Source organism: Dendropsophus ebraccatus, chromosome 2, assembly GCF_027789765.1.
Source record: "Dendropsophus ebraccatus isolate aDenEbr1 chromosome 2, aDenEbr1.pat, whole genome shotgun sequence".
Lineage (NCBI taxonomy): Eukaryota > Metazoa > Chordata > Amphibia > Anura > Hylidae > Dendropsophus > Dendropsophus ebraccatus.
The window spans coordinates 33,403,118-33,425,072 of NC_091455.1; the positions used below are offsets into that span (position 1 = coordinate 33,403,118).

At 47.5% G+C, this 21,955-nt stretch overlaps 1 protein-coding gene across 9 annotated transcripts in view; it reads right to left on the reverse strand.

The window, feature by feature from the left end:
- The window catches only part of CFAP418 (cilia and flagella associated protein 418), a 96,594-nt gene that overhangs the window by 54,590 nt on the left and 20,049 nt on the right, over positions 1-21,955 (reverse strand). For 5 of the 9 annotated variants that reach the window (XR_011361629.1, XR_011361628.1, XR_011361627.1 and 2 more), the window contains exons 4-7: positions 21,489-21,554; positions 19,873-19,968; positions 13,227-13,428; positions 2,130-2,305 (exon numbers count right to left, since the gene is read on the reverse strand). Coding sequence is in view for 3 of the 9 variants with exons in the window: in XM_069957310.1 (XP_069813411.1) it covers positions 13,269-13,428; positions 19,873-19,968; positions 21,489-21,554 (322 nt within the window). In the remaining 6 variants the exon portion in view is untranslated. Of the gene's footprint in view, positions 1-2,129; positions 2,306-6,062; positions 6,545-11,688; positions 13,429-19,872; positions 19,969-21,488; positions 21,555-21,955 lie in introns of those variants that run through there. The other 4 variants (XM_069957311.1, XM_069957309.1, XR_011361626.1 and 1 more) reach the window with 3 other exon arrangements.

Here is a 21,955-nt window from a genome sequence, read left to right on the forward strand (position 1 = left end):
AAACATGGTCTATATCCAAGATAGGAAACTACATTTCCCATCATGCAATGCTTCTGCCTGATGATGGCGATGTAGCAGAGCTGAGACAATGAAGGAGATGATGATAGTGTAGCAGAGCTGAGTTGGAAGTGACAGCGTAGCAGAGCTGAGTTGGCGGGGACGCCGGTGTAGCAGAGCTGAGTTGGCGGGGACACCGGTGTAGCAGAGCTGAGTTGGCGGGGACGCCGGTGTAGCAGAGCTGAGTTGGCGGGGACGCCGGTGTAGCAGAGCTGAGTTGGCGGGGACGCCGGTGTAGCAGAGCTGAGTTGGCGGGGACGCCGGTGTAGCAGAGCTGAGTTGGCGGTGATGTCGGTGTAGCAGAGCTGAGTTGGCGGTGATGCGGGCGATTGCGAGGGGCGGAGCTTGTCGCGGGTGATCGCGGGGGCGGAGCTAGTCGCGGGCGATTGCGGGGGCGGAGCTAGTCGCGGGTGATTGCGGGGGCGGAGCTTGCTGTGGACGCTCGCGGGGGCGGAGCTTGCCGTGGGGGGGCGGAGGCTATGCTGCGGGTGAGTGAGGGATGCCACGGGTGATGGTTGGGGGCAGTTGGTTGTGGGCCAGGGGGCTGTGTGCTACGGTGAGTGCTGCCGGGAGGCTCTGAACACAGGGGGTGAGCTCTGGGCCGGGGGTGACCGGGTGGCTGCTGTTAGAGAGGGATGCAGTCACAGCTGCGCTGATCACTGTCTCCCTCTGTAACAGCAGCCGCCCCATCAGTGTTCTCAGTCACTTCACTGTGCTGGGACTGAGGACACGTGATGCCGACACGGAGGGTGGGGGCCAGGAGCAGGGAGCGTGTCGGTGTGGACTGAGGTCTGATGATTCTATGCAATCCGTGGGGGTGAATGCAGCTGGATAACAGCAAAACTGTGCAGAATCCATACTAACTTTATATTGGAAAGATGGAAAGCTACGGGTGGGCAGCGTATTAATGCAAAAATAATTTTGGGGGGAATATCCCTTTAAGTAAATCATGGAGTGCTCAAATTCTGTCAAAAACCATGACGTCACAAATCAGTTGTAATTCCTATGGAGTGTCCAGCAGGGGGCGCACTATATATAGAAGTCAATGAGTACCATTGACATATATATAGTGCGCCCCTGCTGGACACTCCATAGGAATTACAACTGATTCGTGACGTCATGGTTTTGGACAGAATTCTAACACTCCATGATCTACTTTATTAAGGGAAATGGCAGTATATGTGCATTTCCCATAATTAATGTACATTAGAAATTTATCTAACTTTCTATAAGTAATAACATATTAAATACTTTTGGTAGAACTTCTCCCTTAAGCCTAGGGCTGGGTGATCGATCAAATTAATTCGACTACTACTACTCCCCTCAGCTACCATACCTTTACTACTATTCCTCCCCTCATTTACTATACCTCTACTACTCTACTCATCTACTATACCACTGCTACTACTACCTTCATTTACCTTTACTACTACTCCCCTCATCTACTATAGCTCTACTACTACTGTTACTGCTACTACATCCCTTATCTAGTAAACCTCTACTACTACCCTCTCAGCTACTATATCTCTACTACTACACCCTCATCTACTACTACTACTACACTCCCCATCCACTACTACCACTCCCCTCATCTTTTCGTGCTGCTACAGCTATATCTCCTATTCCTCTACCTACATGGATGAACATGGAAAGCCAAACAACTATATGGAGGTACACAGCGATCTGAATAATATTTAGAGGCACATATAGAGCATAACTGCTTATATGGAGGCATAGAGAAGGCTTGTCTACTATATAGGGACACTGTTACTGTGTGAAGAAATACAGTTACTGCCCCAACCACCATATCTGAGGCTGCCTGCAAGGATAAAAAAAATGTTCTGTTTATTTAGTAAAAAAAAATAATAATAAAAATTAGATTTAAATCAAAAACTGCCCGTAGAGCCCAATGAAAGGTAAACATCACAATGTAGGCCTATGAGTGTGAATGCTGCTTATCTGGTAGTTTGTTTCCTGTAGAAGAGATTGCGGGCAGATGACTTCTCACATGGCATTACATGGCTCCTGTGAAACTCTGATTTTCACTTTCTGACTGCAGAAATGAAACTCACCAATGGGTAACAAGGCTGCTTCTTCATGTCAGTTTCCAACAGGTGGTTTCTGTATCCAAACCAGAACTAAGAAATAAGCTGAGAATATCTCTGGAGACAGATGTCCCTTCAGGTCTAAACAGGAAAACCAGAATCGCGTCTTTCTCTGTGCCCTTAAAGCCTGCTGGAGTCCATCACTATTTAAAGGACAAAGAGAAAAAAAGAATAAAAAAAGAATGAAGTATGTAAAAGAATATATTGAGCGAAATACCAAAGGTATCAAGGTCCAGCAGAAAGTTTACCAGCCTGTTAGTAAAATCTATCAGACTTCCATGAAGCACCAAAGAACCGGCTTATTAAGGTTCGGATCACATGCAGCGAAGTCTGTGGATAAAAGTCTGCAGCGTCCCTGACACAATAAAAGACCGACTGCAGGGGGGAACGCCGCACCGCAGGGCCATTCCCAAACTAATTGGTTGAGCATTTACTAGAGAAAGGATGAGGATTGTTGAAATTTTCATGGCCGCTGTAGTGCACACTGAGGCTGGGTTCACACACAGTATTTTGGTCAGTGTTTTACCCAAAACCAGGGTTGGAGCTGAACCCAATGATTTATATGGGCTAAAACCAGTACCAATCTGGAAGTTTAAAGGGAATCTGTCACTAGGTTTATGGCGCCTTAAAGGGATTATACAGCGTTAGAAAAACATGGCCACTTTCTGCAGACAGCATGGCTGTTGTCTCCAGTTTAGATGTTGGTTTTGAAGCTCAGTTCAATTGAAGTGAATGGAGCTTAATTGCAAACCACACCTGAACTGAAGACAAGAGTCATGTCGTCTCTGGAAATAAGTGGCTATGGTTTTCTAAAACTGGATAATCCTTTCAAATGAAGGCAGCATAAACTAGTGACAGAAATGCTGAACAGATCTGAGTATTACTTACCGTACATCATTTTGTTCAGCTGTTCTCCTAATATGCAGGAGAATGAGATTCTTGCAACTCCCCTCCCCCGCCATACAGCTGCTGATTGACAGTTGGCTGCCTATACATAGCATGGATAGATAACTGCCAATCAGCAGCTGGTGGGCGGAGTTTTCTGCTTCTCATGAATATTGAGGTCATAATGGAGAGGACTACTTATTGTCTATGTTATTCAGGAGGATATCTCTGGATCAGCTGCATAGAGCAACGTAAGTGATACATCATTCCGTTCAGCTTCTCTGTCACTAGTTTATACTACTCTTAGCTACGACAGCATAAACCTACAGACATTCCCCTAAAGCATATCAGAAGCATTTTAATGCCTAAAATAGAGGCAGTGTACAACAGAGCTTCTTATCCTGAATCCATAGATGCCACTCTTCATGTAATACATTGCTCCAGCACCGAGATAGAAGCATTAGAAATAATATGGAAATTAGGGGAGCCTACAGGGTGCGCCAATAGGCTTCAGAAGGACTAACAGTATACCCCTACAGACTTTAGACTGATAGGCTACAGCCTCTAGTTTTAAACCTGGCCCACCTGATAAGGAGGTCGGTCCGGTGCCTCTGCCTGGCATAAGGTGACAGAATCCACTGTTAAACTCCCCTACTTGATCCACCTGTTTTTATAATGCTGCACCATGGAGTGCTGTCTCCTCTGTGTTTTCTAGCTTGTCACGTGAGTCAGGCTGTTACGATGCCCTCACACACACTTTTTGTCGACGGAAAAAACGAGTTTGCTTTTTTCTGTCGTTTTTGACATTATGTGTGAATTACCTTTCTTGTGCTTCAGGTGTTTTTGTGTTCTGAACTTTATTTTTCCTCTGCCATCCTATGGCCCAGGTGCTGGACCACAAAAGATGACAAAAACGCCATAGGTACAGCAATGGCATTTTTGAGACAACCAGAACAATTCCATTAAAGTCTATGGTAGAATAAACTTCACTCCCTCAGTATGTTGCATTTTGGAAAAACTGACGCAAAGCATCAAAAACACCAGAAAAGAGAGAAAAACAGCAGTCCAAAAAAAGGCAAGTATGTCCCTGTTCACACTGAGCAAATGCGTCAGAATACCCGCTGTGAGTGAATGAGAGGACGCACGCGTCCGCTTCCTCCCCTCTCCGCTCAAAGAAATGACATGTCACTTCTGTGAGCGGAGAGTGGCAGCAGCGGAGGAACACGCGTCCTCACATTCACTCACAGCAAACACTGAGCACAGCGGGATTCTGCCGTATTTGCTCAGTGTAAATTGGGCCTATGTATGGCAAATCATAAACTTTCATTGACTTCCAGCTAACATCTCACACTGAATAACATACACTTGTACAAGTGCAGTGATCCATACCGTTTCAGTCATGACCCCTTAGGGTTAGGGCTCTGGATTCCCTGGTAAGTGACAGATCCAGGCGCTGGGTGTGTCTCTGAGCACATTATAGACATTATATTTAGTGTATCCACTGATACGATGCATCAAGCTGTAATTACACCTTTACAATAAGCCAGGAGCACTTACTGAGCCGGTACAGGGGTTTCCCACAATAGACTTTAATGACATCTCAGACATGTCATTATAGGCAGTCACCATTGTCTATATGCAGACAAATGGATCCTGATGATGGATATAATGGATACCTGGCGTAATAGGCATGACTGCTTCTCGACTACAATAAACAGGAGAGATGGAAACTTGCCAAGACTCTCACCTGTACATTTTAGTCACAGTCATGCGAACCAATAAGGAGAAGTCAGGAAGCTTTAGGTCACTGGCATATGAAGTATAGACACATGTTTACATCCATGTCTGACCACGGGTCAAAGATCTGAACTGAAGTCATCATAGTGATCTATAAGCCTGTCAGTTCAGGCTATTAAACAAACGGTTGGGAAAGGACGTACATCGGTATCACATACATGTGATAATAGGGAATAAGGGCCACTTTATACCCCAGGTTAGCAAGTGCTGATCTGCTATATCAGTGCCCAAATACAGAGCCTAGAGTGGACAGGTGAGTATAAAACACTATAATTTTCTATATACTTTAATCAGCTTCACTTTACACGGATCAATGTGCGGTCGGTGGCCAATGATTTTATAACCTCCTGAAAGACAAAAATACACTGATGAACAGGTCCTTGGCTGATCGTTGTCTTTGTTTTACACAGGGCGAGAATCCGCCTGATTCCACAGATAATCATCCTGCATAATGGGCCCTAAGTCTAAGGGCCCATTTACACAGAAAGATTATCTGACAGATTATCTGCCAAAGATTTGAAGCCAAAGCCAGAAACAGACTATAAACAGAGATCAGGTCATAGAGGAAAGACTGAGATTTCTACTCTTCTTAAATCCATTCCTGGCTTTGGCTTCAAATCTTTGGCAGATAATGTCAGATATTCTTTCTGTGTAAATGGACCCTTAATGGTGGATTTGGATGGGCACCGTTGTCCTGCTGATTGTGCTGAAACAGCAAGTATGTAGAACGATTCAGGAGAATGTCAATGGTAGTAATACATATATCCACAGGCACAGCCCAGGGGAATCTCTGTGACATGACTGAGGGTTCAGGGCTGTAAAACCCTAACAACTCTGCCCTAACAACTGCCTGTGTACTATCTGGGCACAGGAGCATGTACTGGCACATTTATATACTTTACAGTACTTATAAATACATACATAACTGCCAGTACATTATAGTAAATAAAAAAAAAAAAAAAAAAAATTATATATACACACATATATATATATATAAAAAAAATAAAATAAAAATCATATCCCTATAAAAGATTATATATATATGTGTGTGTATATATATATATACACACACACTTAGGAAAATTAATTTAAACAAGCACTGTGAGAAACACACAAAAGCACATTGTTTACAGTAAATACACTTTATTGTTACATATGTATATTTTCCTGAACACCGAATAATATACAAATATTTGGTATTGTCGTTAGTTTTATTTTTTCTGCATATTTGTAGAAAAAAAAAAAAAAAAAAAAAAAAAAAAAAAAAGAATACCAATGAGGTGTTCAGACAGGACTGAAATACTGCAGATATGTTGCAGATTCTCTCATTTACCTTCAATAGAGAAATCAAAATCTGCAACAAATTTACAACAAAAAATTTCAGTCCTGTGTGAACATCTATAAGTCAATGTATAGGTACCAGAAAATGGCACCTACATAAAATAAAGCTCAATCCACAATATAAAAAAAAAAACCTCTTACGGCTTTGGGGAAAAAAAAAAGTTTTAACCGCCTGAATGCAAGGGGGAAAAAATGTTCTGGTCCTAAAGGGGTTGAATGAACAAAAATGCAGAGGTTGCATATACTGTCTGGTCATTTATCCTCCATGAATGATGTAGAATATTTCAGCGCTTGGAGTCTGCACCATGGCGTTTATAATGTGATGCTTCACTTAACTTCATGTAAGCTGTTCTGCTTTCCTACAGTGCGGATAAACACGGCCAGGGTTTCATCAGAATAAATACGGATAAAGGAGTTGCTGGTGCGGCCAATACTAGTTTTGCTATGAGTAACAGCTGTTGTGTGAATCCCATTCAGATCATTCATAAGGATGGGGCAACATGGCGACACAAGATTACAAGGTTGCTTTGCTACATCACATCGACTAATAAAAACCTGCTGGATTACTGTCCAACCACATACATTATCACTAGTTGTGATCTTAACAGGGCAATGCTGCAGTATAAGGCTGGGTTCACACTACGTTTTTGCAATCAGTTTTTTTCAAAAAGCGGATGAAAAAAAACTGATGCAATTGTGTCCATTTTGATCCGTTTTTTCATTGACTTCCATTATAAAATAAGGCGGATCAAAACGGATGTTTTTTTTAATCATACACAAAAACGTAGTTGATCTCATTTTTGTGTCCGTTAAAAAGAAAGGGATCCGTTTTGATCCTTTTTTTTTTTATAATGGAAGTCAATTGAAAAACGGATCAATACAATTGCATTTGTTTTATCAGTTTTTTTAAATAAAAAAAAAAAAACAGATGAAAAAAATGGATTGCAAAAATGTAGTGTGAATCCAGCCTTACATAGTGACCACAAGTAGCCATGTACATCTAGCCTAAGCATTGAGTCCATCTACATCATAAGGCACTGGGATTTTAGGTCTATGGCCTCACGAATTATCATAGAGACATGTGCACAGAAGCTGAACTCCCTTTTTCTCTAAAAGTTGAAGCCGTTGCCACTCCATGTGCTTATGTATAGCTGCTCATAATAATGCCCTAAAATTAGGAGCTTCTTGTTACAAAAATTATCTCTAGAGAAGACCACAACCATATTATGACATCTGATGGAGGTATAAAAAGATACAGTAGGGTCCCATAGAGCAGTGATTTTCAACCAGTGTGCCGCGACACATGGTCGGGTGTGCCACGGGGAAAGTTCCCCAAACTATGGTGCCTGTGTTTTGTTCCCCGGCAATGCGCAGCGATCAGTGGCGGATTATAATGTGGGCGGTTGCGTGGTGTGCTGCGGCGGGCCGTGATGCACGCATCCAATCAAGGTGTGCGCTACGGACCGCCGCAGCGCACCACGCTCCCGGTCTCCGCTGATTCGAGGAGCACGTCCGGGCCATATGGGGGGCCAGTAGGTGAGGCGGACAGCAGCGGCGACCATCTTGGAGGAGGTGAGGAGGAAGGGGGGGGGGGGGGGGGGGGGGGGGGGGGGGGAGAGAAACCTGGGGATGGGGGAGAGAAACAGCAGAGAGAAGCAGGGGGGAGAGAAGTTCGGTGGAGAGAAGCAGGGGGGAGAGAAGTATGGTGGAGAGAAGTACAGGAGAGAAGCACAGGAGAGAAGCAGGGGGGAGAAGTATGGTGGAGAGAAGCACAGGAGAGAAGCAGCGGGGAGAAGTATGGTGGAGAGAAGCATGGTGGAGAGAAGCACAGGAGAGAAGCAGGGGGGAGAAGCACAGGAGAAAAGCAGGGGGGAGAAGTATGGTGGAGAGAAGCACAGGAGAGAAGTAGGGGGGAGAAGTATGGTGGAGAGAAGCACAGGAGAGAAGTATGGTGGAGAGAAGCACAGGATAGAAGTAGGGGGGAGAAGTATGGTGGAGAGAAGCACAGGGGGGAGAAGAAAACAGGCCCAGGTTTCACACTAAGTGAGTATAAATACATTTAGAATCTATATTATTAACTATATGTATAATATGTACTGTTTTAGTGTCATTTTGTGCCATTTTGGTTGGTGGTGTGCCCTGGGATTTTTTAAGTATAAAAAGTGTGCCGCCGCTCAAAAAAGGTTGAAAATCACTGCCATAGAGTATGGGCAACATACAACTGTGTAGCTTGTGGAGTATACCAGTCGCGGGTGAAGCAATGGTTTTACAAAGTGGAAAAAGATGTTTTATTTCGCTGCACGAAATTGAGAGGGGGGCGGCAACTAGTCATCTGGGCGGGGAGCGCCCTTGACTAGATGATAGGGCTGGGCGGTATACCGCAAAAATACCGATACCGTCACTGGCGTCGGTTAACCGACCTCAACTTAGCCAGGACGGTATCTGCGGTATTTTTGTATTTTTCTGCTACTCCTCCAGCTCGGACATGCCGGCGTCACTGCACACACAGCACAATAACTTGTGCAGGGACGCCGGTATCAGAGCGGGAGGTGGAGGAGCAACAGGGTCCAGGTGACAAAGCCGCCCGCCCCCCCCGCAGCCAAGCGCCCCCCGCCCGTCCGAGCGCCCTCACCACTTCCCTCCCCACCCGTCCAGGCCCCGTCCCGCCGCACCTGTCCGTCCATGCGCCCACCCGTCAAGTCCGGTCCCGTCCGGCATCCCTGCACACACAGCATTGCCCTCCCCGCCCCCGCTCGGACGGGACTTGCGTCGGGAAGAGAGGTGCAGGTCGGTCGGGCATTCCGCCTAACAGCCGCGGCTGACCAGCTCTACATATCACGTCCCGTCGCCCCGGCCACACATGCAGGTCCCGGTCTCTGGAGGAGGCTGCAGAGACTGTAATGGTGATAGCGTCCTGCGGGTCCTGGAGCTGAACAGCGGGATCTGCATCCCCCGATCCCGCTCTACAGCTCCAGTAATGGCAGCGACGCTATCACCATTACAGTCCCTGCAGCCTCCTGCAGAGACCGGGACCTGCATGTGTGGCCGGGAGGGGACCCTGTGTGCCTGAATAAGAGGAGGGCAAAGTCCCCCTGTGTCCCCCCAGTCCCCCTGTGTCCCCCCAGCTGCTCCAGTCCCCCTGTGTCCCCCCCCCCAGCTGCTCCAGTCCCCCTGTGTCCCCCCCCCCCAGCTGCTCCAGTCCCCCTGTGTCCCCCCCCAGCTGCTCCAGTCCCCCTGTGTCCCCCCCAGCTGCTCCAGTCCCCCTGTGTCCCCCCCCCCAGCTGCTCCAGTCCCCCTGTGTCCCCCCCCAGCTGCTCCAGTCCCCCTGTGTCCCCCCCCCAGATGCTCCAGTCCCCCTGTGTCCCCCCCCAGCTGCTCCAGTCCCCCTGTATCCCCCCAGTCCCCCTGTGTCCCCCCCCCAGCTGCTCCAGTCCCCCTGTGTCCCCCCCCAGCTGCTCCAGTCCCCCCGTGTCCCCCCCCAGCTGCTCCAGTCCCCCCGTGTCCCCCCCCAGCTGCTCCAGTCCCCCTGTGTCCCCCCCCAGCTGCTCCAGTCCCCCTGTGTCCCCCCCCCAGCTGCTCCAGTCCCCCTGTGTCCCCCCCCCAGCTGCTCCAGTCCCCCTGTGTCCCCCCCCCAGCTGCTCCAGTCCCCCTGTGTCCCCCCCCAGCTGCTCCAGTCCCCCTGTGTCCCCCCCCCAGCTGCCCCAGTCCCCCTGTGTCCCCCCAGCTGCCCCAGTCCCCTGGTGTCTGCTCCAGTCCCCCAGTGTCCCCCCCAGCTGCCCAAGTCCCCCAGTGTCCCCCCCAGCTGCCCCAGTCCCCTGGTGTCTGCTCCAGTCCCCCAGTGTCCCCCCCAGCTGCCCAAGTCCCCCAGTGTCCCCCCCAGCTGCCCAAGTCCCCCAGTATCCCCCCCAGCTGCCCCAGTCCCCTGGTGTCTGCTCCAGTCCCCCTGTGTCCCCCCCCCCCCCAGCTGCCCCAGTCCCCGTGTCCCCCCCCAGCTGCCCCAGTCCCCTGGTGTCTGCTCCAGTCCCCCTGTGTCCCCCCCAGCTGCCCCAGTCCCCCTGTGTTTGACTCAGTCCCCCATTAGTCACCCCCAGTCTGCCCCAGCCCCCCTTCAGTCAACTCCTGTCCCAGTCCCCCTTCAGTCAACCTCGATTTGCTTCAGTCCCCCCCCCCCCCCCCCAGTTTGCCTGAGTCACCCGCAGCTCCCTCAGTTTCCCCCAGTCACCCCTCATCTTTACCTGTACTACTACACCCGTCATCTTTACCTGTACTACTACACCCCTCATCTATACCTGTATTAATACTACACCCCTCATCTTTACTTGTATTACTACACCCATCTTTACCTGTACTACTACAGCACACATCGATATCTGTACTACTAATCCTCCTCATCTGTACTACTAAAACACCCCTCATCTTTACCTGTTTACTACTACACCCCTTATCCACTATACCTCCACTACTACACCCTACCTAGATGGAGGCACAAAGAAGATCTCCTATACTATATGGGGACACAGAGGGGGCTTGTCTACTATATGGGGAGCACTGTTACACTGGGAAGCAATACAGTTGTTGTCTCAAACGTCATTAAAATAGTATCTGACGCTGCAGGGAGAAAAATGTGCTGTTATTAAGCAAAAAGAAAAAAAATCGAGATTTAAATCAAGAATCGTCTAAAAAAATTTTTTTTTAAATCGAGACTTTATTTTTTGGCCATATCGCCCAGCTCTAGTTACAGCTCTATATTGTTATTGAGGGGACTGCAGGTCCCAGCATGCACCTCCCTGTATAATACACTCCTATCCGCCTGCCATCACTATGTGCCCCCTGTAAAGCTACACGCCCCTATCCGCCCCCCTGTATAGTCATACATTCCTGTCCGCCCCCCTGTTTAGTCATACGCCCCTATCCGCTCCCCTATGTATAGTCATACGCCCCTGTCCACCCCCCCGTATAGTCATACACCCTGTCCGCCCCCCCATATAGTCATACACCCCTGTCCGCCCCCTCTTATAATCATACACCCCTGTCCTCCCCCCGTATAGTCATACGCCCCTATCCGCCCCCCTATGTATAGTCATATGCCCCTATCTGCCCCCCCTGTATAGTCATACACCTCTATTAGTCATACACCCCTGTCCGCCCCCCGTATAGTCACACACCCCCATCCGCGCTCCCTGTATAGTCACACACCCCTATCCGCCCCCCCTGTATAGTCACACACCCCTATCCGCCCCCCCCCCTGTATAAACACACACCCCTATCCGCCCCCCCCCTGTATAGTCATACACCCCTGTCCGCCCCCCGTATAGTCACACACCCCCATCCGCGCTCCCTGTATAGTCACACATCCCTATCCGCCCCCCCTGTATAGTCACACACCCCTATCCGCCCCCCCTGTATAGTCACACACCCCTATCCGCCCCCCCCCTGTATAGTCATACACCCCTATCCGCCCTCCCTGTTTAGTCATACACCCCTATTCGCCCCCTATCCCTATGTGCTGCCTGTATAGTCCTGTAACCCGATCCCAACCTCCTGTATAGTAATACACCCCAATCCATCCCCCCCATATAGTCATACACACCTATCCCTCTGTGACCTGTGTATACCCTGTAGAGGCTGTATACCTGTATATACACATGTCCAGGTCTCTGCTGAGACCCCTAATAATGACAAATAATAATAATGATAATAGACTAACCATGGGTTGCTGCTCAGTGAGTTCTATTTTACATTTTTGAATCAAAATATCGCCAGTTTGGCACGGCAAGTGGGTGTGGTTTGCAAAAAAGGGGTGTGTCATAATTATCGTTCAATTATCGTTACCGCGGCTACATGTGCGATAAACCGCGATATTGATTTAGGCCAATATCGCCCAGCCCTACTAGATGATTGACTTGACAGAGAGACCCATTAATGGCCTCTGTATGTCAATCTTCCCTGCACTGCACAGGCAGAGAGTGATGACTAGTCATGGGCGGCTCCCGCCCAGATGACTAGTTGCCGTTCCCCCTCCAGGCCTTGCATAGTGTAACAAAACATCTTTTTCCCCTTTGTAAAGCTAGTGCTGAGGCGGCTGGCATGCTCAGCGAGCTGCACTGTAGATCTATACTGTGCTGCTGGGAACCATATAAGCTGATTGGTTCCCTTGAAAGGAATAAGGGTCTCAAAAGATGTAGCTAATTTCTCAGGAAATTCTTACCTTTGGGTTATAAAGAGGTGTTCACACATTCAGGTTTTTAGATAAAGCTTTTAAAATCAAAGTCAAGACATAGTTTTAATAATGAGGGTCCTGGTATTTCCTTTATATGTATCCTCCATTTATGATCCATTTCTTGCTTTGGCTGCAAAAAGTGCATGGAAAAAACTGAAAAAGAGAACACACTCTTAGGTTTCTCTGGGCTGTGTTCATACATTACTGTTTCATGGCAGTTCTGTGTAATTTTAGTAAAACGCTACAGTACTGCAATGAAACTGCGACGTGTGTAAACGCAGCCTTACTGATCAGCTGCTCCACCAATGTATGTCAGCGATGCACATAAGGGTCATGGAAGTCAGAAAAGCAGCACATATACGTGCACAAATATGACATAAAGGTTGTGCAACATTGAGGCTTTGCAGCTCCCTATTGAGTACGGACAGATCTTGCAGTTTCTTCTTCTAAAGAAAAAGGAGTACATGACTAAGGAGTCAAAATATTGCAACACATGAACCATCTTATACGCTGAGCCAAGAAAAATCATCACCATCGTACAAGAGGTTAGACCTGTCATGCAGGTCGCCCTTTCACTTCAACAAAGGTATATAATGTCACGTGATGCTTCTTTATTGTTGTGGAGATTTATATCCAGCACATCCCCTTCTCATAAGGCTGAATGCTAAGGTGCCGGAGGACCCCAGTATTCAGCTCCCACTGCAGCAGGGAAATGTAAATTGAGATACACCCTTACTGACAGCCATTGTGTATGATATCCATGTTCCATAAGAGGAAGGGGCTGTCCTTGACCCCTTTAAGGATGAATGTATAATACCTACAGCTCTTTATGTATCACTACAGTCACTTGGTCCAGCCAATATTCAGTCTGAATGTTTGCCGCAAACCCATCGCAGCTGCGGCTGTGAGGAGAGATCGGTGAGTTCCTGGACGGACCTCCAGCTGCACTGACAGGCATACGCTCGCACCCCCTTCTTCCTGATCATCTTGGTCTGTAGCTTGCTGTACTCTGGCATACTGTTCCTGTGAAAAAACAAGCGTTTACCGATGACCTACTCCCATCCTATTGTAAGCTGAAATGGCATATAAGAGAAGAATGTGATCAATACAATGGGTTATAGAATACCGAACTAGAGATGCTTCCAATGTTTTTCATAGCATACCTTGGTTGATTTGTCCATTGATTTGAATTATTATAAACCTGGAAGGTGCTCTCTTTCTGTTTCTTAATGCCGCCCCCTGCTGAGCTATGTAATCTCTGTCAGCTGCCAAGAGGAGTTGGGGGAAGGGAAGTGACATCTGTATTAAGCCCATTTACGTATGAGAAAAGCCGATGTCATTGGTAAATCACTGACAGACCACATGGCAATGAGAATTTCAGCTTTGCAACAGCTGGAGGGCCGCGGGTTTGACACCTATGGTCAGGGGCGTAACTAGAAATGGCTGGGCCCCATAGCAAACTTTTGATTGGGCCCCCCCCCCCCCCCCACCTGCCCCCTCTCGATCGACCACTACGCCATCAACACACTCAGCTCTATACAGGTCCTGTACACCATATAAATTACAGTACAGTTATATCAGGTGACTTACAGGGGACGTCTTCTCTGATCGGAGTTCTTCCCTTTTCATTTTCTTCTCCATCTCCTTCTCCGAGCCACAAATCCACAGAATCTGCCAGAAAAACATATTAGTCTCCTCAAACTGGCACCATCCTCATCTCTCTATACTGCACATCTGCATTGGCCCCTTTACACCCTCATTTAGTGGGAAGGCTGACTCTATGTGATCCCATTTTATTATATGGCCCTCCTCTCTGTCGCCCCTCCTTATAAATAGCCCCCTTATGTTGCCCCCCCTTATAGAAGCCCCCCATGCTGTCCCCCTTATAGATGCTCCCCATGTTGTCCCCTAATAGATGGTCCCCTATGTTGCCCCCCCTATAGATGGCCCCTCCTATGTTGTCCTCTTATAGATGCCCCCCTCTCCCCCTATATTGTCCCTTTATAGATGTTCCCCTCTCCCCCAATGTTGTCCCTTTATAATATCCCTCTCCCCTATGTTGTGCTCCTCTCCCCTATGTTGTCCCCCTATAGATGGCCCCCTCTCCCCCTATGTTGCCCCCCCTTATAGATGTCCCTCTCCCCCCCTTCCTTATAGATGTCCCCCTCTCCCCCCCCTTCCTTATAGATGGCCCTCTCTCCCCCCTCCCTTATAGATGCCCTCCTCTCCCCCCTCCCTTATAGATGCCCTCCTCTCCCCCCTCCCTTATAGATGTCCCCCTCTCCCCCCCTTCCTTATAGATGCCCTCCTATCCCCCCCTTCCTTATAGATGCCCTCCTCTCCCCCCTTCCTTATAGATGCCCTCCTCTCCCCCCCTTCCTTATAGATGCCCCCCTCTCCCCCCTTCCTTATAGATGCCCTCCTATCCCCCCTTCCTTATAGATGTCTCCCTATCCCCCCCTTCCTTATAGATGCACTCCTCTCCCCCCCTTCCTTATAGATGCCCCCTTCTCCCTTCCTTATAGATGTCCCCCTCTCCCCCCCTTCCTTATAAATGTCCCCCTCTCCCCCCCTTCCTTATAGATGTCCCCCTCTCCCCCCCTTCCTTATAGATGTCTCCCTACCCCCCCTTCCTTATAGATGTCTCCCTCTCCCCCCCTTCCTTATAGATGCCCTCCTCTCCCCCCTTCCTTATAGATGTCCTCCTCTCCCCCCCTTCCTTATAGATGTCCCCCTCTCCCCCCTTCCTTATAGATGTCCCCCTCTCCCCCCCTTCCTTATAGATGCCCTCCTATCCCCCCCTTCCTTATAGATGTCCCCCTCTCCCCCCCCCTTCCTTATAGATGTCCCCCTCTCCCCCCCTTCCTTATAGATGTCCCCCTCTCCCCCCCTTCCTTATAGATGCCCTCCTCTCCCCCCCTTCCTTATAGATGTCCCCCTCTCCCCCCCTTCCTTATAGATGTCCCCCTCTCCCCCCCTTCCTTATAGATGCCCTCCTCTCCCCCCCCTTCCTTATAGATGTCCCCCTCTCCCCCCCTTCCTTATAGATGTCCCCCTCTCCCCCCCTTCCTTATAGATGCCCTCCTATCCCCCCCTTCCTTATAGATGTCTCCCTATCCCCCCCTCCCTTATAGATGTCCCCCTCTCCCCCCCTTCCTTATAGATGTCCCCCTCTCCCCCCCTTCCTTATAGATGCCCTCCTATCCCCCCCTTCCTTATAGATGTCTCCCTATCCCCCCCTTCCTTATAGATGTCTCCCTATCCCCCCCTTCCTTATAGATGCCCTCCTCTCCCCCCCTTCCTTATAGATGTCCCCCTCTCCCCCTTCCTTATAGATGTCCCCCTCTCCCCCTTCCTTATAGATGTCCCCCTTCTCCCTCTTCCTTATAGATGTCCCCCTTCTCCCTCCCTTATAGATGTCCCCCTCTCCCCCCCTTCCTTATAGATGTCCCCCTCTCCCCCTCCCTTATAGATGTCCCCCTCTCCCCCTCCCTTATAGATGCCCTCCTCTCCCCCCCTTCCTTATAGATGTCCCCCTCCCCCCCTTCCTTATAGATGCCCCCTTCTCCCCCCCTTCCTTATAGATGTCCCCCTCTCCCCCCCCTTCCTTATAGATGTCCCCTCTCCCCCCCTTCCTTATAGATGTCCCCCTCTCCCCCCTTCCTTATAGATGTCCCCCTCTCCCCCCCCCTTCCTTATAGATGTCCCCCTCTCCCCCCCCCTTCCTTATAGATGTCCCCCTCTCCCCCCCGCTTCCTTATAGATGTCCCCCTCTCCCCCCCTTCCTTATAGATGCCCCCTTCTCTCTCCCCCCCCCCCCGGAAAGCAGGTTTAAAAAAAAAAAAAAAACTCACCTTACAACGCGCTCCCCCGTCGAGCCTTTTTCCTGTCAGTCGCCCGTCTGATGCGCGGCTGCCGGGGGTGTCGCGTCCTATCCCCGACAGCGCGCGTATCATAGAGCTCTCTGTGGGCTTGTGCTGCGGCCGCGACTTCCGCTCTATGATACGCGCGCTGCCGGGGATAGGACGCGACACCCCCGGCAGCCGCGCATCAGACGGGGGACTGACAGGAGCGCTGTCGGTCGGTCCTGTGCTCCTCCTGGCCCAGTGACTCCTTTTCCCTATGGTTGGGGAAAGTAGTCGCCGGGTCAGGAGGAGCACGGGACCCGCGTCACGGGCCCCCTGATGCGGCGGGGCCCCGTAGCAGCCGCTATGGCTGCTACGGCGATAGTTCCGCCAGTGCCTATGGTCTATACACCGTATGTATAGTGTTCTAAGACCAGCTGATTTTGTCTGAGTACTTATAAGGAAAGGTTATTTGGCATATTGTCTCCCAGGGTACTTGTACATGTTTGAAAGACTGGGTTCATATCATGAAGAATATGTTGACAAGCTGTCAGAATAGGATGCAGACTTATATGTGTATGTACGGGCATGGGCTCCAATTATCATATAGGCCTGAACAAACATTCTGAAAATGACCCTAAGGGTAGAATTACATGGGCCGATGGGGGCCCGATAATAACTGTAAACAAGCGCCGATCTGCTAGATTGTCACTCGTTTACTGGGCCTATTAGACGGCGCGATAATCGTTTAACAAGGGCTGCATTGACATAGTTACCGATGTAATTACAGCCCTTGTTTAAACTGTATACATGACCTATCCATGCTGCAGGGCTCCTCTTGCGGGCAGCTTCTCCCCGGGTCCCACGCGTTCCAGCTTCAGAGCGGCCTGTCTCCTCAGCTCAGACAGGCCGCTCTGATGCTGAAGCGCGCGGGACCCGGGGAGAAGCAGAGCGCAGGAGGAGCCCTGCAGCATGGATAGGTAATGAATTCTTCTTTGCACATCGTCAGCCGCCACTATTACACATAGCGGTGCGCGGTCGGCGCCGACAATTATAAGTCCAAACCTATATCAACGATCAGCCGATGACAACAATCATCGGCTGATCGTTGTGTTTATTACACAGAAAAATAATCGTCCGGATAGGGCCAATTCAGCCGATTATCAATCTGTGGAATAGTACCCTAACATAGTGATAAGGTCAATAGTCGACCAATTAAAGGGGTTGTTCACCAATTTTTTTTTCTTTCAAATCAACTGGTGCCATAAAGTGCCAGAGATTTGTAATTCACTTCTATTTAAAAATCTCAAGTCTTCCAGTACTTATCAGCTGCTGTGTGTCCTGCATGAAGTGGTGTTTTCTTTCCTGTCTGACACAGTGCTCTCTGCTGCCACCTCTGTCCATGTCAGGAAATGTCCAGAGCAGCAGCAAATCCCCATAGAAAACCTCTCCTGCTCTCCAGACTGGAAATAATACAACTTCCTGCTGGGCATACAGCAGCTGATAAGTACTGGAAGGCTTGAGATTTTTTAATAGAAGTAAATTACAAATCTGTGTCACTTTATGGTAGCAGTTGATTTGAAAGAAACATTTTTTTGGTGTACAACCCCTTTAATGTTCAGACCAATAAGATCAATAGGATCCATGCCAGTACATGTATGTATATACTCAATGGAGAAAAAAAAAAAATAGACATGGCCGCATATCCAAAATGGTTATGAATGACCATCTGCTTCTCAGCAACATTTACTCTAACATCAGGAGATAGTTACATTTAGATCAAAAGGCCTAAGCCCACACACCAAGTCAAGGTTCCTGAAAAAGTGTGGGTCCATAACATAAAAATAGCACAGCCCCACGAGTATGTATATGTCGGCATCCCGTTTTGACAATTTACTGACATCTATATGTGCAACATACATGATGGTAACCCAGCTAAGACTCCCTACACCAATCGGATCTCCACAAGATGAATCAGTATCTCCTGCACAGTCTACTAAGCATAATGATACAACAAACGGCTATCTATCACCTAGCATGCATGTCTGTGTGGTTGAAAGGGTATTAGATTCACAGCATCATTAGGACAGGGATTGAAGCGAATATTAATACACTTTTTAAATGGGGAACTCTGGTGAAAAAAAGATTCTTTCTAATAAACTGGTGTCAGAAAGATATACAGATTTTTAATTTACTTCTATTTAAAAACTTTATGTCTTCCAGTACTTATCAACTGCTGTATGTCCTACAGGAAGTGGTGTTCACAGACAGAGATGGCAGCAGAGAGCACTGTTTCAGAATGGAAAGAATTCCCCATTTCCTGCAGGACATACAGCAGCTGATAGGTACTGAAAGGCTTGAGATTTTTACATAAGTTAATTACAAATCTATTTAACTTTCTGATACCAGTTCATTTGAAAGAAAAAAAAATTGCCAGAGCTCCTTAAGGCTATGTTCAGACCTTGTAAACAGTACCGGCCGAATGATCATTAGTGCTGCAGAGTTCTGATGCGGGCGCATCCGTGTGCGCCCGCATCAGAACTCCCCACTGCACACTATGGAGCGGGCAGCCAGAGCCGCTCGCTCCACTGTGTGCACTGACAGGGTTTTCTGCGGCCACTATTCAATGAATAGCGGCTGCAGAAAACTGACATGTCAGTTTCTCGTGGCGCCGCTAGGGATCCCAGCCGGAGTGTATACTACCGGTATGTATACAATGTAACGTGTATATATATGTATTAATCACGGCCGTCGTTGTAATCGGCAAAAACGGCTGTAGTTTTACAAAAATATACGTAAAGTGAACATAGCCTAATACTGTGTTATATTAAAAAATAATATAAGAGTACTACAAACCTGAAAAGGAAGAGAAATTTCCATTTTCTGGCTGGCACTGTCATGGCGGACAGGCTAGAAGTCTACCTGCTTATAGTACAGTGCAGTGCAGCTTCTTCTCTATATACTGACATATTGGCTACCCTACCAATCTAATATTGATGCATTATCCATAGGAAGGGCCATGAATTTTAAAGTTCTAGAAAACTTTGTAAAGGGGTTATCCAGGATCAAAGAAAGCACAGCTACTTTCTTGCAACAACAGCACCACCCCTGTCCTCAGGTTATGTGTGGTATTACAATTCAGCTCTATTCACTTCAATGCAACTGAGTTGCAGAATCCACATCCAAACTGAGGTCAAGAGAGGTGCTGTTTCTGGAAGAAAGTGGCCATATTTTTCTCATCCTGAACAACCCCTTTAAATAAAGAGTTAAATGGTGACATACTAACATTGGTTTACAACAACCAAACCTGTGCTTGCACATGGGCAAAGACACAATCACTTTCATAACTTAAGTTTTAGCACAACCTTACAGGGATCTTTCCAAGAACTTCAATAAAATATAATGACGGTGTAACATAAAGGAAGTGATAATTGTGCAGCTATAGGAGAAATATGGCTTCCCTGGAGTGAAAGATATCACTTACCTGCAAAACAAGGTAATTTTAGAAATGAGTATACAGGTTCTGGGGCTCAGTGCTACCTATCTGGTACTGAGAGGAAATGATTGGCACTGTCTCTGTTAGATGACACTTAGCTTAAGTGCTGCAATCTTACAAATGTACCTGAAGAAGAGGTAGTCGCAGGATGCGTCCCATTTGTAGTCATCAAACACCACAATGTTAAAATCGCAGGTGGTGCAGCGCAGCTGGTTACAGGCTCTAGAGAAAGGAAAGAACAAGGAAAAGAGTGAAGTGTCTGTGGTTTACAGAACATCTTTCTGAATGACTACAGGAAGCCAGCAAAGTACAGAGATGACTTCAGGCTCATGTTATGTAATGCTCACCCTTCACCATCATGTCAGACTAACTTACTACAAAGAACATAAGTTGTGACAGTAAACTCTGGAACCATCTCCATATCTGTACGGTATAGGTATCACAATGGTCCCATTCTTACCGTTATATAACTGACTGGTCTGTGCTCCTATGACACTTGGCTACTCCTCCTCATCCCTTATAGTCACCAGAGGTCTTGTATCTGATTTATCCTGTATGTAATAAGATGACTAGTAGCAAAGCCTGACAGGAGAACAGCATGACTATATTGCTGTCTGTCTTTTTTTTTCTTTGAAAAACCTCATGTTTGTTTCTTAAAATATTCAGCTAAGAAGCAGTACACCCCTGAGATGCAGTTTTTTTTTGTATTTTCTGCAATTTGGTGTTATAATAGTGTAGGAAAGGCTTCTAGCATATCAATGGCGCCACCTAGTGTTCCTTTTAGAATCCTACAAAGGATGAAAACCCCAGTATGTTTAGTATGGTGTGTTGAGGAGACATCAGTATTAGGGAAATGTTGCACTATTTAATAGTAACTGACAGATGTGGCTTCTGTTTCATGCCTCATATACTTACCCATTGTTTTAGAGACATCTTAGGGTTACAGTGTCATTGTTATAAGACTGGGACACATCTTATAATGACATCGATAGTGCAGCCCATGAAGTGTTAAATCTGCAGGAGTGCTGAGGGAGATCTCCTCCTACTGCACCACCAGCAATTTACATCCAGAAAACAACATAAGATGTGTACAACGCCTGACGTTACTATGGCTGCTTTGTTAAAGGAGAGCTGCGGACCACATCTAAAAATCCTGTGTGGGTGGGTGAACATAATAAAGAATCTACACTTACTTACTCCTGTGCCCCCGCAGTGTTAGGTCAACAGCTCACACAGTCGCCGGTCTTCATTTTTTCCTAGCTTCCACTGACTGGCTGAGTGGCCATTTCTCAGTCGGAATGTGACGTTGGGGGAGCTGGGGGAGGCCATTGGGGGTCTGGGAACAGTGATGCGGCATAGGGACGGGTACGTATACATTCTTTGTTGTATTCTCCCAATCCCCTCCCCACCCGTTGTTATTAGATGTAGAAGGAGTTCTCCTTTAATTCTCTTACATGGATTTACTAGGTTTGCAGCACTGTGTGCCCGCCCATCATGTCCACACTAACGCCACCAGCTAGTTAACCACCTATCCAGCTACAGTGTGCATACATAATAACCCCAACCATACATGAATTTAATGCAGCATGTTATGGTGTCCAAACAGTACATTAATAATGTTCACATGAATTGGAACTGGTGCCTGCACAGTAGCTGTATGGTGGAGAGCACCAATGGGTTAAACACCTCAGCAATTAATAAGCATCTAGCTTTTAAGAACATAACTAGGATGAGATATTTACCGCTCAGAAATACTTGTTCCAATTCCGAAAGGAACCATACTTCCACCAAGATACACTGGGCAGCATCTGTAATACAAGACAAGGTTTGCAGGTTTAACCCAAATGTACAGTACACCGATGAGGAACAAAGCCCTCCAAGAAAACTTCAGTCTTATAATTGAAGATTAAGGTTCTGTTCACATCTGTGACGTACAGAAGCCACAAGGCTCTGCCGCAACTGTGGCACAATACAGAGCAGTGATTTATAATGTAGTCTGTCCGATTCCAACAAAGATGGCTGCAAAAAAAGGCGGTGTAACTGAATTGTGCAAATAATCTTTTCTATGTAAAGCCAATCTGCAAACAATGTACAATCATGTTTTTATTTTATAATGTAGGTGTCTATAGGAGATATATGAGATATTCCACTGTACATCTATAAAAAGGGAAAAGGAAGGAACCTTACATCCAATTATAGGTCTGACAGA